We start from the raw sequence: 17,695 nt of genomic DNA on the forward strand, positions 1-17,695 counted from the left end.
CAGACAGGCAGTCTTCCAAAGTCAATGAGTCTTACTTCTGCAGAACAGCTGAAAGGGGGCAAAGCCAGGACAGAAAAACCCAAGGGCTGTTGGAGTTCAGCAATGCCCTTTTTCCCCACAACTGAACGGCAGCTGTGGCATGTAATCGATAAAGACAGGCCCAAGACTGATGCAGTTCCTTATCCTGCAGTTGCTACAGTCAAATATGTTGCTGAATTAAAGAACAACACATGGAAACCACTGTAGTAATAATAATTATTATTATAATAATTATGGTACTTGTTAAACGCTTACTATATTCCAAGCACTGTTTTAAGCACTGGGGTAGATACAAGCTAATCAGGTTGGAGACACAGTCCCTTTCCCACACTGGGCTCACACTCAATCCCCATTTTTTACAGATAAGGTAACTGAAGCCCACAGAAGTTAAATGACTTGCTCAAGGTCATATAGCAGACAAGTTGGTAAAGACAGAATTAGAACCCATGAGCTTCTGACTCCCAGGTCTGTGCTCTATTTACTACACCATGGTGCTTCTCATGGAGTGAAACGTCTTCTGGTGTCAGATGTGCTTTCTGCTAAGGAATACAAAACACATAAATCCATCATGGTAAAGTATCTGGATTTTCTCTCTTGGGGCCAAGCCTCAATTATAAGCCCAAGGGTGCACATTCAAAGGAGGGAGAGAGAAATTGCCATCCCACCCACCCACTAAAGTCCAAACATCCTCTTCACTACATCTCCCCCTTTTCTTATATTCTCAGTATTGGCGTAGTTTCTGACACATCCCTCACATCGAGCGAGAGACAGTAACTCAGGGATCACCTCACTCATTGCTCACATAAAACCACATCAACAAATCTCTTAATAGTGCCACATCCGTCTTCTTCCTCCCCTTTCACCGATGTTATTCTGCAGTTCTCCCTCGCCTCGTCCCACTCCTTTTCCCTGCCTGATAGAAAGCAGAAGCAGCCGCCGCAGAAGCAAGAAGTTCACTCACTCCAATGCCTCCCCAGAAGTCTGTGCTGCTGCTGCCAACTGCAGACTTTTCCTGTTATGCCTGGATTGCTGTATCAGCCTCCTTGCTGACTTCTCAGCCTCCTGTCTCTCCCCACTCCTGTCCATAGTTCACTTTGCTGCCCAGATCATTTTTCTATAAAAACGTTCGAGACATGCTTCTCCACTTCTCAAGAAACTCCAGTGTTGTCCATCCACCTCTACAACAAACAAAGGTTCTTCACCATTGGCTTTAAAGCACTAATCACCTTGCCCCCTCCTACCTCATCTCACTACTTTCCTACTACAACCCAGTCCCCACACTTGGCTCCTCTAATGCTAACTGTCTCACTGAACCTCAATGTCATCTATCTCACTGCTAACCCCTTGCTTATGTCCTCCCTCTGGCCTGGAACGCCCTCCCTCCTCAAATCTGACAGACAGTGATTCGCCTTGTCTACAAAGCCTTATTCAAGGCAAATCTTCAAGAGGCCTTCCCTAAGCCCTCCTTCCCTCTTCTCCCACTCTTTTCTGTGCTGCCTTAACTTGCTCACTTCATTCATTCCCTGGTCCTAGCCCCTCAGAACCTACGCAAATATATGTAATTTATATTAATGTCTGTCTCCCCCTCTAAACTGTAAGCTCATTGTGGGCAGGGGATGTGTCTGTTCATTGTTATACTGTGCTTCTCCAACTGCTTAGTACAGTGCTCTGCACTCAATAAATATGATTGATTGAATAAGTGAACGGAAAACTGTCCCTTGGTGACAGGGCTGGATGGGGACAAAGAAATTCCCGAGATCTCAGCTGGAGTTCCTGTCTTTACAGGCACTGTTCAGGAAATACAGCCAACTGTTCAGTTTGGAGAAAGGCAGAACATGGGACTAGCTGTGTGCTCAAATACCTTTGATGTGGAAATTGCAATAATTAAGTAATGATAAAGAAGAATTAGGAGACAGCATAGCTATATCCAGCCTCAGAGTGGCAAATTTAGTTATTTTCCCTTTGGGAGGAAGTCTTATTTAAATCCCAATTCATAACATAACATGGAATAATCAGAGTAGTCATTATTGACGCTAACTACAATTCAACTATTTGCCAAGGCACCAGATCTCAGTATCACTTGACCAACACCTTCATCATCTTCTCCTCTGTCCCTTCTCTCCCAAATGACTAATAAGAAGGTACAAAAAGACAAAGTTACTCTATCATTGTATATGACAAAGGGGAAATGTTGGAATATTTCTAGCTTTAGGAGAACCAGAGGATGTTTCTTCATTTCAGAGCAAAATAAACAGTATTTTCTCACAATTCTGATAGTCCTAGGTATAAAGTCTTCCCCAATTTTGAAGAAATTCTCTTCCTTTTACAAAGTGGGATATAAGTAATTCTGTATTCTGAGAATTTATTAAAAGCTGCAATTGTATCTGGTTATGAAGAATGACTGTCAATTAGGATTCTGACATTTCTTTCTAATATTTAACAATAATGAGATGAGTTTGATTCCTGGATTCAACATGTGGAAATGAAATATTGACAAGAAAGGTCACCTACAGCTTCAGATACACTGAATATGAGCCATTTGTCTTTTATGACTTTGCACAGAAACCTTCATGGAAATGGCTCAATCAAAGCCTGATAGAAACCTTTGTATGACTCTACCATGAAATACAGGATGTAGTTTATCCATGAATAAACTGTTCAGCTGTGCTTTTTGTCTTAAAATTTTCACTGCCTATCATATTGCTCTAGATTCATCCCAACTCTTCTTTTTAACCTGTGTTTGTATTTAAAATTATTTATCTTCCCAATTGAGTTCAGCTCAGGGTGTCCTAAGGCTTCAGGCATAGACACTATTATTAAGTTACTTCACTCACTCTATGCAACTGTTTACTATCAGTATTATTACTGTACTTGTTAAGCATTACTATGTGTCAAACACTGTTTTAAGTGCTGGGGAAGATATAAGGCAATCAAGTTGGACACAATCCCTGTCCTGTATGGGGCTCAAAATCTATCAGATCAATGATAATACTTTTTTATTCAATCATGAAAAATATAGTACAGAAATTAACTTCCGATTTTCTAAATGTATGGGCAACTTCTTTATTGGTGTGCAATAAATATGATTTTGATTATAATAGACTTCTCTTGTGAAATTTAATGTCTACATGCTAAAGAACCAATAATTTTCAAGGTCCTCCTTGAGGTTACCAAAAATTGCTTCACATACAGGAAACATTTTCTCCAACAATATAGTAGCTAACAATCACTGTGATTTACACTAGCAATTTTGGAAACCATTACTTTCAGAGGTATAAGGACAACTCTGTACAGTCCATTACACTTGAAGTGATTTAAAAGTCCACTCTGGGCAGACAATAATGAGAAGCACTGAATTGTATCACGCTTATTATAATTTTTCAGATATATATTTACTAAGAACTCATTAATTCATGGGACCTGGCTCTTTTAATATAATGCATGTCAGTTTGCCAATGGATATTCTTTGCAGATAAATCTGATCCATTTAAAAGCATGATGATAAATAACATCTGTCAACATTTTCATTTGATCCCATTTGTATTTTAAACATTTTGTATTTTAATCGTGTATTTTTTTCTGATCAGAGCAGAATAACCATAGTTTTAAAACTTTCAATAGGGAAATTTATTGCACTTTAATTCTGCAAAATGGCTAGGGTGACATTGTATGCAACATAGAATTGAAAAACAAAAAAACCCTAAACACTCACTCAATACTTTATTTTGATGTTTCTCCTGCCCTCTGAAAACACTTCAAGTTTTCACCAAGTTATATGTCTTTTTCAGGGAATAAAATCTTCTTTATAAGTTTGTTTAAACTAGGTGTCGAAAGATATGATCCTCTTCGCGTGTTTCATGAAAATTGATACAATCTCTTCCATATTTTATTTTTCAGGTTAAAGTGAGAAACATAAAACATTTTTTTGTTCTATTTGCCAATGGTAGTAATAATAGTTTCCTAATATGACTATACAATGAGAAAACAGAAATAACTGGGGATACCCAGTTAAGATCAATTAGGTTTCTTATTGGCAATGAGGAAGAAAAGATAATCAGAACTGAAAAGCTAGAGAGTATAAGTGTGCTTTCTGTTGTCTACATTCTCGGAATATGCTCTCCTTCTAGGAAGCAGCCCTTTATGCTGCACCCTTACAGTGAACTATAAGTTTGCTCTCCTTTTCTGCTATGATCAGAAAGTGCTAGAAAGACAGATCAGGTGAAGATGGAGAGAAGGCATTTTTACTGTTCTTCCCACATTTTTTACCTATCAGTCTAATTTGATTGTTCTGAGGGTAAGAGACAAAATCACAACCTTATCCAGCCTCATCCCCTCTGATCTTATCAAAACACTTGCTTCCTCCTTCTTCCCTCCCGGACCGCCATCTTCAATTGTTCTCTCTTCATTGGCTTCTTTCCCAGTGCCTTGAAACATGTTCATGTCTCCCCTCAAAAAAACAACACAAAACTCCCTTGGTCTTACAGTTTCCTCCAACTATTGTCTCATCTCCGTCCTACCATTTCTCTCCAAACTCCAACTTGAGTTGTCTCAAGTTCTCTACCTCCAATTCTCTTCTTGAGCCCCTCCAATCTGACTTCTATCCACTTCACTTCACAAACCTCTCACTGGTCACCACCAATCTCCTTTTTGCTTAATCCAATGGCCTCTACTCCTCTCTAATCCTCCTCGATCTCTGAGAAGCCTCCGACATTGTTGACCACTGTTGACCACCCCCTTCTCCTGGAAACATTATCCAACCTCGGTTTCACTGACACAGTCCTCTCCTGGTTCTCAGCTCCTCCTCTCTGACTGTCTCAGTCTCTTCCGCAGGATCCTCCTTTGGTCCTAACTGTAAGCTTCCCTCAAAATTCAGTTCTCGGCCCCATTCTATTCTCCATCTACACCCACTCCCTTGGAGAACTCATTTGATCACATGGCTTCAACTACCACCTCTATGTGGATGATTCCCAAATCCAAATCTCCAGGCTTTATCTCTCTGCCTCTCTGCAGTCTCACATTTCCTCCTGCCTTCAAGACATCTCTACTTGAATGTCCTACCATTATCTCAAACTTAACATGTCCAAAACAGAACTTATCTTCCCACACAAACCTTATCCTCTCTCTGTCTTTCCCATCACAGTAGACAGTACCACTATCTTTCTTGTCTCACAAAGCCCTAACCTTGGTGTTGTCCTTGAGTCCTCTCTCTCATTCAACTCAATTACTCAATCTATCACTAAGTCCTACTGGTTCAATCTTCACAACATCGCTAAAATGTGTCCTTTCCATCCAATTTGATGCCTAGTTAATCTAAACATTTATTCTATGACACCTTGATTACTGTATCAGTCTCCTTGCTGACCTCCCTGTCTTCTGTCTCTTCCCACTCCAGTCCATACCACACTCTGCTGCATGGATCATTTTCCCACAAGAACATTCAGGCCATGTTTCCCTCATCCTTAAGAACCTCTAGTGGTTGCCCATCCACCTCAACATCAAACAAAAATAACTTACCATCAGCTTTAAAGCACTCAATCACCTTGTTCCCTCCTATGTCAGCTTGCTACTCTGCTTCTACAACCCAGCCCACAAACTTCACTTCTCTAGTGCCAACCTACTCATTGTACCTCACTCTCATCTAACACGCTGCCGAGCTCTCACCCACATCCTGCCTCTGGCCTGGAATGCCCTACCTCTTCATATGCGACAGACAATTACTCTCCCCACCTTCAAAGCCTTATGGAAGCCACATCTCCTCGAGAGGCCTTCCCTGACTAAGCCCTCAATTCCTCTTTTCCCACTCCCTTCTGCATCATCCTGGCATGCTCCTTTTATTCACCACCCTTGTCCTCCAGACCCACAGCACTTATGTATGTATCTATAATTTATTTATTTATATTAATGTCTGTCTCTCCCTGTAAACTGGAAGCTCTTTGTGGCAGGAAATGTGTCTGTTGTACTTTCCCAAATGCTTAGTACAGTGCCCTATACACAGTCCTTCTGACTCCCAGGCCCATGCTCTGTCCAATAGGTTACACTGCTACTTGAATATCCCGCTGACCCCTCAAACTTAACATATCTAAAACAGATCTCCTAGTCTTCCCACCTGAACCCTCTCCTCCACCAACCTTTCCCATCACTGTAGACCACCATACTTCCTGTCTCCCAAGCCCACATCCTTAGCATCATCCTTGACTTACCTTTTTCATCCAACCCACTAATTCAGCCAGTTATCAAATCCTGTCATTCTCTTCAAATCTCCAGAACCTGCCACTTTCTCTCCATCCAAACTGCCACCATGCAGCACTTGTCATATCCAGCCTCGACTATCGCATCAACCTCCCTACTGACTTCCCTGATTCCAGGTTTCCCCTTCTATAGATCGTACTTCTTCTGACTGCATGTATCATTTTCCCACAAAATCATTCTGCACATATTTCCCACTCCTTAAAGATTTCAAATGGTTGCCCATCCATTGAACAGACACTCATCATCAACTTTAAAGCATTCAATCAACACTCCCCCTCCAACCTAACATCACTCTTCTTCCTCTTAGCTCCTCTAATATCAACCTACTTATTTTGCCCCAATCTCACCCTCTCATCACTGTTGCCTTGTTCATGCCCTCCATCCTGCCTTGAATTCCTTCCCCCTTTGGATCCAAGAGATCGCCACTCTCTCCATCTTCAAAGCCATACTAAAATGATATTTCCCCCCAAAATTGATCTAATATCCCATCTCCCACCCTCTTTTCCTTCCATTCTATGTCACTTATGTTCCAAAGTCTTACCCCCTTAGCACTTCATTGCTCACCCCTACCATCCCCACAACACTTATGTATATATCTTTATACTATGCTGCTTTCCCTATCTATTATTCATTTTAATGTCTGTCTCCCCCACTAGACTGTAAACTCCTTGAGGGCAGGGATGGTGTCTCCCTATTATACTCTCGCAAGTGCTTAGAACAGCGCTCTGTACATGCTAAATGCTCAATATATACCACTGATTGACTGATCTAAGTTCTTGCCTCTCAAATAGTAACAGCACAACAACTCCCAATGCCTCCACAAAAGAAAAATAAAATATTGGAAAAAGAAATAGATCTAGAAATATTTAGTGATAAAAAAAAACAGGAAGAAAAGTGATTATGCATATACATCAATCAATAAATGATATTTACTGAATGCTAACTGTTCACAGAGCACACTACTAAGTGCTAGGGAGAGTACAATATAACAGAATTAGCAGACATGTTCCCTTTCCATAACGAGCTTATAGAAAACACCTTTCAAAGTCCAAAGAATAATTTCAAGCAGATGCAAACAGTCAGAATTCTAGACATTGACATCTTAAATAGCTTAACATTCTTGAAACTAAGTACAATTATATTTCATCTTTGACAAAATATTAAAAGGGATGTTAAAAACAGAAATATATTCTGGGATGTCAAAATTATTTAAGTTGATAGACACTTGTCAAAGATAGTATCAACTTTTAAAATTGGGACAGGCATATGCTTCTCCAATCTTGCACTTTGCTTGAATTTATAAGGAAAAAATTTTCTATGCCTTCAGTAATCTTTAGAGCTTATAAGTAATCTGACTGAGGGATATTCCATTTTCTGTTAAAAAAAACCAACAAAAAACAAAGGAAGATTGTTTAATGCCTTCCAACTACCAGGCCAGCTGTTTCCTTCCAATTCTAGAGTTTGGGTTCCAACCCAAGGAGCACTTTCCTTTTATTTTTTAATGGAAGGAGCCATGGATTAATATGGTCCTTTGTAGTGAGGCAGTCAGAAACCCTAGAGCTTTACTAAATTATCCTCATGCACTAGATTACAGTACTGTTGGAGATGGTTTTGACATCCGCATTCTTGGATGAAGTAGAATTCAAAATGATTGAAGTCATGTGCACTGGCTCTGGGCTTCTAAGACTTGCATTTTTCTTTGCCAATCTCCACCCCAAAACACATACACACTAAGAAACACTGACACATAAAACCCACAATTGAGTACATAATAAGGAACCCAAACAGCTTCAACCTGCTCTCTGAGAGGCAGCAAATAAAACCTACAGGAGGAAAAAACCCACATTTACAGGCTTACAAATATTGGTCATGTACTAATAGTGGATTAAGGCCATAGAAAATACACTCCACTTTGTTTGCATTAGAATCAAAATTAAATAGTCTAGGAATATAGGTGTGCAGGTGCATTTGTGAGTGTTCACCATCACTTAAACAGTATTCTTCAAAACACAGTGAGAATAGGCCATATGACACTTCCATGAAGTAAGGCAAGAAAAATGTAGGCCTTAATAGGGATGCCACAAATTGAGTTAAATGTAAACCGTCAATGGGTATAATTGGAAAAGAAAACTTATATCAGAATACACAAGTCTGACCCAAACCCCTTTCTCCTAGCATCTACTTTAAGTACCTTCAGAAATTTTGCCAAGAAACACATCACAATGAAAGCATTTGTATTTTTGGGGGGGCGGGGGGAGGAAAGGGCATGTTTTTTGTGAGAGATTAAAAAACCTGGGATGTGCCCACAAACCAGTTTGCCCCAAAGATTATTTAATCTATAAGAAAAAATGAATAAAGTCAAATAAATGTGTTTTAAAAACCAGTTATAAAATCAGTGCGTTAGATTTGAAAATTAGATTTGAAAATTGTGCTGGCAAATAATTAGAGATTATTCAATTAATTATATGCATATTTAGCTTCTGTTGCTACTTTGAAATTAAACAAAAAAATCCAAATAGTATAATAGTGAGATGAAGTTTAAATATAAACAATTTCAGCCAATAAAACCGAATAAAATGTGTTTACTCATCCATAATTCTTAAGCAAATCTTTTTGAAAACAGTCAAACCCATTCATGAGATGTTGCTAAGTGTCTTAGGATAATAAATTCCTTTATAAATCAAATCAATAGCACAGTTGACCACTGTATTATCTCTTCTTTCCCACAAAAATCTACAGAAAAACGTGATTCAACAGAATGTTTTAAATTTTGCAATTGTTATGTCCATTGAAATAAGATGCATCCATGCATGAGTTATATTAGGAAAATAAAGAAGCGGGTTTAAGCCAGACCAACAAACTTTGCTCACTTTCAAAGTCAAGGAAAAAGTTTGGCCCCTGATCAAGCTCTGTGCAAGTGAGAACTTTTAAAAGATTTCCCATTGGAATCCTGAAAGATAGAAAAGGAAGAAAGAAACCATCCTGAGTAAACATTCATTGAGAAATCCACCCCAACAGTTGGGTTCTGCAGACATCTTGCAAGTTTAAAACTTCTCTGTCAACCAGCTGTAAAGTCAGAGGAAAATGTTCTAGCATTGTCTTGTAATTCTTTGAACTTACTTTCGAAATCCAGGAAAAAATGTGGATAGTTTTCAATTTCCCTGGTAAGGACCTTAAGAAGATTACCCATCCCAGCAAACCTAGTGGATGTAACACAAAATTATAGACAGTTATAAATGCAAAAATGGACCATTAAAAGGGCTTGACATATCAACAGTGAACATTAATAATATTTTAAAGTCTCCATATAAAAACTCTTGTCCTGATTAGACAGAAAATTACTTCAAGGTTTTATACAATAGAAGAATGTTACCAATATTACACCTACCTGATATGAAATTTGGGGCTTCTAGAAAAATATTGACAATTTCTCTAGTGTGTAAATGGTCATATTAGTTTTTTTAACGATAATTAAAGAAAATAGGAAACAAATCCAAGAATTTAGAAACCAGGTTACATACACAGAATGAGTGGCCCTATATGTTCCAAGAACTCTTCTTTTCTGCATCTACCCCTTTAATGCTTAGGAAGAATAGCTTTGCTTTGGCTGAGTGACTAAGAAAATAATAATCAAAATAATAAAAATCAAAAACCTAATTTGAGAAGTTTGTCCTTTCCTAAAATGGAGTACAGAGAGTAGAAACTGAATTGGGCATTAATTAAGCACCAATTCAGTAAACAAAGTGAGCTGGGAAAATATCGACCAGTCTCATAAACAACTCCATTCTCTCATTCTCTGACTTCTTCCTTCAAAAACTCAAAAAAATGGATAATTCTCTGTTTTGGATAGTTACTAAATCACCTTCCTGGAGGCAGAGAGGATGGCCAGAAAATCTCTTGATGTCACTTCCCACTTTTTTATTCTATACAATATTTTCCTTTGCTGTCACTTCCAGCTCTATTATATCCTATAACTTTTTTACACTTCATTTTCTTCAAATCAAAGTTCGGGAAGAGAAAGGAATTTCTCCAGGGTCTGCTATCTGAAGGAGCAAATTTCATCGAGCATGCTAGAAAAATGAGAATTGTAACAATATAAAGGAATCTCTTACACAATTCCATTATTTAATAGCAGCCCCAACTTTCACATGAAAACTTGAAAAGAAGTAAAATACACTCAGCATTGTTTGTTTTATGCAAACTATAAATCATAAGAGCCATAAATGCTTTGGGGTCCCAAAGTGATCTACATTATTTGACTACTGGAACACAGGGGATATGTCAAGGCTTTGAAAATTAGTAATGTTCTGCAAAGAAGATATGCAAGAATATATCATAAAATGACCTTTGAACATTAGCTTTTCTAAATAGTTTCTTGCTTACTTACAGAGATTGATATACAGTAGGCGTCTAAGCAAGGTAATGTCAAGGCTGTGCGGTTTTAACCTCAGTATCACACTGTATAAAATCTTACGCACTTACCTATCACTTGAAGTTGAAATGATTGTACATGTAAATTCATAAATGAACATTGAATGAATTACAAATGCCATTACTGCCAACAATATTGTGTTGCATTAAGAGGTAACAAAGAGCTTTAAAATATAGAAATAGTGCTGCTTAAATAAGATGATTAAATGTTTAATTAATAGGACCTTCATTACACTTCAAGTTCATTTCTCATCCCTCCTTTCTACTTTCCTACACTTTTATTCCTATCTATTCTATACTTCTTATTGTGTGATGAAAATGAATAGAGAGCAAAAGAACTGCAATTCTCAATACTCCACCCCAAAATCCAAAAGCCACACAACCTATTTTCAAAGCCAAAAATAATAATTTCATTCACCAAGTCGGTCATCTAGCTGACATTACAGAATGTTGAGCCATGACTATGCTCCTTCAATCAATCAATCAATCAATTAATCATGTTTACAAAGCACTTACTCTGTATAGAGCACTGTACTGAGCATTTGGAAGAGTACAATCAGAGAAGCAGCCTGGCTCAGTAGAAAGAGCACGGGCTTGGGCTCGGCCACTTGTCAGCTGTGTGACTTTGGGCAAGTCACTTAACTTCTCGGTGCCTCAGTTACCTCATTTGTAAAATGGGGATTAAGACTGTGAGCCCCACGTGGGCCAACCTGATTCCCCTGTGTCTACCCCAGCACTTAGAACAGTGCTCGGCACATAGTAAGCGCTTAACAAATACCAACATTGTTATTATTATTATTATTACAATATAACACAGTTGGTTGGCACGTTCCTGCCCCAAAGGAGCTTACAGTCTAGAGGGAGAGAGAGACTTAAAGAAAATTATGGCTATGCACCTAAGTGCTGTGGAGCTGGGGCTGGGGAGAATAAAGGGTATAAATCCAAGGGCAAGTTTATTTCATGCAGAAACCGCATTTCTCTTCTAGGGGTGCACTGCAATCACTGTTAGGAATTAAAAAGATAAGCGGACTAGCCGTGTGGTTCGACATCTTCCACCTCAGTCTCCAACTTGGTCTGAGTCATTAGGAATTAGGCAGCACAGCACTGGCTTTCCAGCACAGGATCAAGCAAGACACAGATATATGACGGCCATTCATCCCAGGCTGGAGGCTGCAAAAATGGAACCTAAAAATTCCTGGGTTTACATCCACTGCTTTATGGTAATGTAACATTTGAAATTAAAAAATCCTCAAACCAAAAATGGAGAGTATGTAGATAAATCGTTAAGACAACCAGTAGTACCAGGTGTAGTGGATAATAATAATAACAATAATATTGGTATTTGTTAAGCGCTTACTATGTGCAGAGCACTGTTCTAAGTGCTGGGGTAGATACAGGCTAATCAGGTTGTCCCACATGAGGTTTATAGCCTTAATCCCCATTTTACAGATGAGGGAACTGAGGAACGGAAAAGTTAAGTGACTTGCCCACAGTCACACAGATGACAAGTGGCAGAGCTGTGATTCGAACCTGTGACCTCTGATTCCCAAGACCATGCTCGTTCCACTGAGCCATGCTGCTTCTATGGGCCCAGAATTCAGAAGGTCAAATGCTCAGTACAGTGCTCTGCACACAGTAAGGGCTCCATAAATACGATTGAATGAATGAATAGGTTTTAAACCTGGTTCTGTCACTTGTCTGCTGTGTGACCTTGGGCAATTGACTTCAATTCTCCGTAATTCAGTTACCGCATCTGTAAAATGGTGATTGAGTCTGTGAGTCCCTTGTTGGCCAAAGGCTGTCTAACCAACTTCCTTGTATCCACCCCAGTGCTTAGTACAGAGCCTAGTACATAGTAAGTGCTTATAAAATACTTCAATTATTATTATTATTACTTATTTCTTCAAACTCCCAAGTCTGTTTTGGGGTTGGAAATTGAAGAGAATAAAGTCAAAACTGAGGAGAAAAAATGATAAAACTTCCATGAGTTAAAAGCAAGTCACAAAACAAGACCTAACGGAAACAAATAATTTTTTTCAAAAATTGGAGACAATGGATCTCGCTAACTCTTCTCTGGATCAACTTTTTTCTATTCCACTTTCTATTCAATTATGAAGGTCTAAAAAAGATGTATTTGTAAATAGAGGGGATCCTTAGCACATTATAAAGTTCCCCTTCCTTGAAAGTGAAGGATTTCATTTGTCAAGAACTACTAATTCCACACAATTCAACTTCTTCAAAGAGCCTATATAGAGAAACCTCATCATAATATTAAAGGTTTGAATTGGTAGAGTACTTTCATTTTTCCAGAGGACTTCTGCATTACTTATGGTATTCTGGGCTCATAACATTTCTCTGAACAAGTGGCAAGCACTTATACATATATATATGTGAAAATTATTTATATTAATGTCTGTATTCCCCTCTGGAGTGTAACCTCATTGTGGGGAGGGAATATGTCTACTAACTCTGTTTTGGTTTAGGTTTGGTTTTTTTGATGGTATTCATTAAGCACTTACCATATGCCAGGCACTGTTCTAAGTGCTGGAGTAGATACAAGGTAATCAGATTGAATATAGTCCATGAGCCTCATGGGGCTCACAGTCTTAATTCCCATTTTACAGATGAGGTAACTAAGGCACAGAGAAGTTAAGTGACTTGCCCAAGGTCACACTGCAGGCAAGAGACAGAGCCAGGAGGAGAACCCAGGTCCTTCTGATGACCAAGCCCATGCTTTATTCATTGGGCCATGCTGCTTCTCTATAACCTATTATATTGTACTCTCCCAATAAAGGCTCAATAAATATGAATGATTGATTGATATACTTATTTAACAGATGAAAAACCATGTCCAAGGAGAAGAGCATGGTCCTGGGAATCTGAATTCTGATCCCGGCTCTGCCACTTGCCTGCTGTATAATAATGATGGTATTTGTTAAGCGCTTACTATGTGCTGAGCACTGTTCTAAGCACTGGGATAAATGCAAGACTATCAGATTGCCCCATGTGGGGCTCAAAGTCTTCATCCCCATTTTACTGATGAGGTAACTGAGGCAGAGAAGTTAAATCACTTGCCCAAAGTTACACAGTTGACAAGTGGTGGAGCCGGGAGACTGTAAGCCCGTCAAATGGCAGGGACTGTCTCTATCTGTTGCCGACTTGTTCATCCCAAGCGCTTAGTACAGTGCTCTGCACATAGTAAGCGCTCAATAAATACTATTGAATGAATGAACTGACGACCTCTGACTCCCAAGCCCGTGCTCTTTACAATAAGACACCCTGTATGATCTTGGGCAGCTCATTTAACTTCCCTGGGACTCATTTACCTCATCTGTTAAATGGGGATTCAATATCTGCTCTCCCTTTCACTTAAGACTGTGAGCTCCATGTCAATCAATCATATTTTTTCCTTTTTTTATGGAACTGGGACTGTGTCCAATCTGATGATCTTGCATATATTACAGTGCTTAGTATACAGTGAGCATTTAACAATAGGCATAATTATTATTATTACCACTTTAGGTGACCCTATGACTTCCAAGGTACCCTTTCCACTGAATTACACTGTCTTCTCTCTATCTCAAGTTAGGCACGAGCCATCTTCTAATAAAGCGTGCGAATCAGAGCAGGAGAAGAAAGCAACATTATATCCCCACAGAGCTAGCCTTTGTTACCGGATAGGAAGATGGTAATTTTAAGATGAGGCCAAGATGTATTTTGTAATATAGTTTCTCTTCTTCAGAGCTCCAATTTTACATATTTGCTTTCTGGTTCAGAGTAATCAAGTGCAAATCGCTGACTTTCAGACAAATATTATTCTAAAAATTGTTGTAATTTTAGGTTCCTCATATTCCTAAGATAAGGGGGGAATCAATTGATGAAAATGTGTTTCTTAGGTTTAGAAATTATTTATATTAATGTCTCTCTTGTCCTAGAGACTATAAGTTCGTTGTGGACAGGGAACATATCTACCAACTCTCTGGTAGTGTACTCTCCTAAGCGTTTAGTACAGTGCTGTACATACAGTAAGAGCTCAAAAAACAACACTGATTAAGTAATTAAGTTTTGAACAGTTGTTTTCCAAATGTGGAGTGGTGGCCCTATTCATTTGCAAAATATCAAGAGTCAAGGAAACAACTTTAGAATACAAGACTCTGCTTTCCATTTCCCCATTAGGTATTGGCTCCCCGTCATCTCTAATTTTTGAGCACCTACTTGGAGAGTTTCCAGTACTCTACCAGTCTTGGCTATGGGAGGGAGAGTCAAGCAGAGGCCTTTCCATTCCATTCCTAGCTCGGGCAGTGGCTAGCGAGTGGAAGCAATCTGCTACAAGTCAAAACACACTCGTGCTGGGTAGCAGCGGAATGGGAGAGAGTCAAAGATAGAGACTCGAGTTTACTGTGCAGAAGGCAGCAATGGTAAACCAGTTCTGCATTTTTACCAAGAAAACTCTATGGATACACTATTAGAACGACTGCAGATGGAGAGCGGGGCGTTCCTGGAGAGAGGTGTCCATGGTGTCATTTTGGATCAGAAACGACTTGACCGCATAAGACAAGACAAGATTGATTCTCCTCCCTATCCCATTCCCCACACTCAAATAACCAGTCAGGACTTCTTGTAATATTAGAAAAAAGTCACTTGTCCACATCAGTCCTATAACCCCAGAGCTACCCCAAGAAAAAGGAGAGGAATAATGGCCTTGTTCTGAGCACAGAGCTATAGAGTTGGGGGAAGGAGATGGAAATATTATTGGCATCCTCACCTCCAACATACCTTGTCACATAAGAAAACATAGGTGGGCAGAGAGGAGAGAGACACATGTATGGATGATTCTCTTCATCCAAATGGGAGAGGTGGGAAATACTGAAGCACTTTGGGTAAAATAACACTACTACAGAAGTGAATGGATACACTAGTGGATGGGGCATGGGCATAAGTAGGATCTGAGTTCTAATCCCGGGTCCATCGTTTGTCTGCACTGTGACCTTGGGCAAGTTACTTAACTTCTCTGCATCTCGGTTTCCTCATCTGTAAAATGGGAATTAAGACTGTGAGTCCCGTGTTGGAAATAGATTATTTCCAACCTGATTACCATGTATCTACCTCAGCACTTAGTACAATGCTTGATGCATTGTAACCGATAAGCAAGTACCACCAAAAAAAATACTCAGTAAATATATACCAACAGGTAAAAGAGATCCTGTAAGTCACAATGACCAAATATTGAATTCCCCCAAACTTCTAAAGGATTGGGATACTGACCTCTTTGCAATGTTGTTACTACAGTAAATTCTTGATTATTTGAAAGCTATGGATTGAACTTGAGGATTACAGACTTTGCTTCCCTCTGTCCTTTTGTCATTTGGTCATTTTGCTCCTCAATGGGAATGTGTCTATCAACTCTGTTATATTATACTCTCCCGAGTGCTTAGTAAAGTGTTCTGCACAGAGTAAGTGCTCAATAAATACGACCGGATGATAGATTCCATGAGATACTAGACAGAAATAAATAAGATGCCCACACTTCAAAGTTAACTCTCCTTGTTAATAATAATAATAATAATAATAATATATTAATCTAGAGTGGTAGAAATAAAAATTATAATATGAAGCATTGCCATACAGCACATTTAGAATAGACGAGTCAGGTGATTAAATATCAAAGAGGTATCCAAGAGGCAAGATGATCAATAGGAAGCTTTCTTAATCTCTCAGAAGGCTGGGGAGACCACACAGTGACTCCTGGGTGCTTACATTCAGAGCACTCTATTTGCTGTTCAGATTAGGAGGCAACCCACACTGAGGCTACTGCGAGTTATTAAGACTGTTTGTTAACTACAATAGTGGAAAATAGCTCTCTACTAAGTAGGGTTTGGAGAGCACAAGCACCCTAAAGCCATAGGAACAGGCAACAGCAGAGAGAAGGAAATAACTAATAAACCATGAGCCGAAGCCATTTGAATAAAACTCTTTGCTTCTCTGATTAACAAACATTCCGAGGGAGGAACAGTGGTACCCTGGAAGTCCACTAGATTGTAAAATTGCATGAAGGCAGGGATATAATCTAATTTATTGTATTCTTCAAAGCATTTAGCACACTGCTCTACACATAGTAAGTAGTCAATAAATGCCACTGATTGAAGATCCCAGGATCGCTCTTCTATAGGCGATACCCTAGTAGATCTTTCCAGCTGTTAAAGTCCTATAGAGCAACATTTTTACTGTCTTAACCAAAATGAGGTTTGGGGATGCACAGTATTTATATGCCTAGTCTGTGCAGAACATTCTAAGCACTTGACAACATACCATATAAGTAAAATTAACTGTGTACGGGTTTAGGAGAGTACAACAAAAGCACAAGACTTATTCCCTGTCGATGAGGAGCTTTATCTCTATGCAGATGACACCCAAATCTACATGGCTCAGTGGAAAGAGCCTGGACTTGGGAGTCATAGCTCATGGGTTCGAATCCTGCTCCAGCGCTTGTCAGCTGTGTGACCTTGGGCAAGTCACTTAACTTCTCTGTGCCTCAATTACTTCATCTGTAAAATGGGGATTAAGATTGTGAGTCTCATGTGGGACAACCTGATGACCCTGTATCTCCCCCAGCGCTTAGAACAGTGCTCTGCACATAGTAAGCGCTTAACAAATACCAACATTATTACATCTCCTCCCCTGTTCTCTCCCTCTCCCTCCAGGCTCGTATCTCCTCCTGCCTCCAGTATGTCTCCACCTGGATGTCTGCCCGCCACCTAAAACTCAACATGTCTAAAACTGAGCTCCTTATCTTCCCTCCCAAGCCCTGTCCTCTCCCTGACTTTCCTCTCACTGTGGACAGCAGGACCATCCTACCCATCTCACAGGCCCCCAACCTTGGTGTCATCCTTAACTCTGCTCTCTCATTTACCCCACACATCCAATCCATCACCTTCACAATATCGCCAAGATCCACACTTTCTTCTCCATTCTAACT

At 39.4% G+C, this 17,695-nt stretch overlaps 1 protein-coding gene across 2 annotated transcripts in view; it reads right to left on the reverse strand.

Annotated features, from left to right (window-relative positions):
* CYRIA (CYFIP related Rac1 interactor A) overlaps positions 1-17,695 on the reverse strand; it is a 73,680-nt gene that overhangs the window by 21,974 nt on the left and 34,011 nt on the right. The window contains exon 3 of one of the 2 annotated variants that reach the window (XM_029068142.2): positions 9,159-9,238. In XM_029068142.2, coding sequence (XP_028923975.1) covers positions 9,159-9,231 — 73 coding nt within the window. In that variant the 5' untranslated portion in view covers positions 9,232-9,238. Of the gene's footprint in view, positions 1-9,158; positions 9,239-9,408; positions 9,489-17,695 lie in introns of both variants that reach the window. The other variant, XM_029068214.2, reaches the window with a different exon arrangement.

The sequence above is a fragment of the Ornithorhynchus anatinus genome, chromosome 1 (assembly GCF_004115215.2).
Source record: "Ornithorhynchus anatinus isolate Pmale09 chromosome 1, mOrnAna1.pri.v4, whole genome shotgun sequence".
NCBI lineage: Eukaryota > Metazoa > Chordata > Mammalia > Monotremata > Ornithorhynchidae > Ornithorhynchus > Ornithorhynchus anatinus.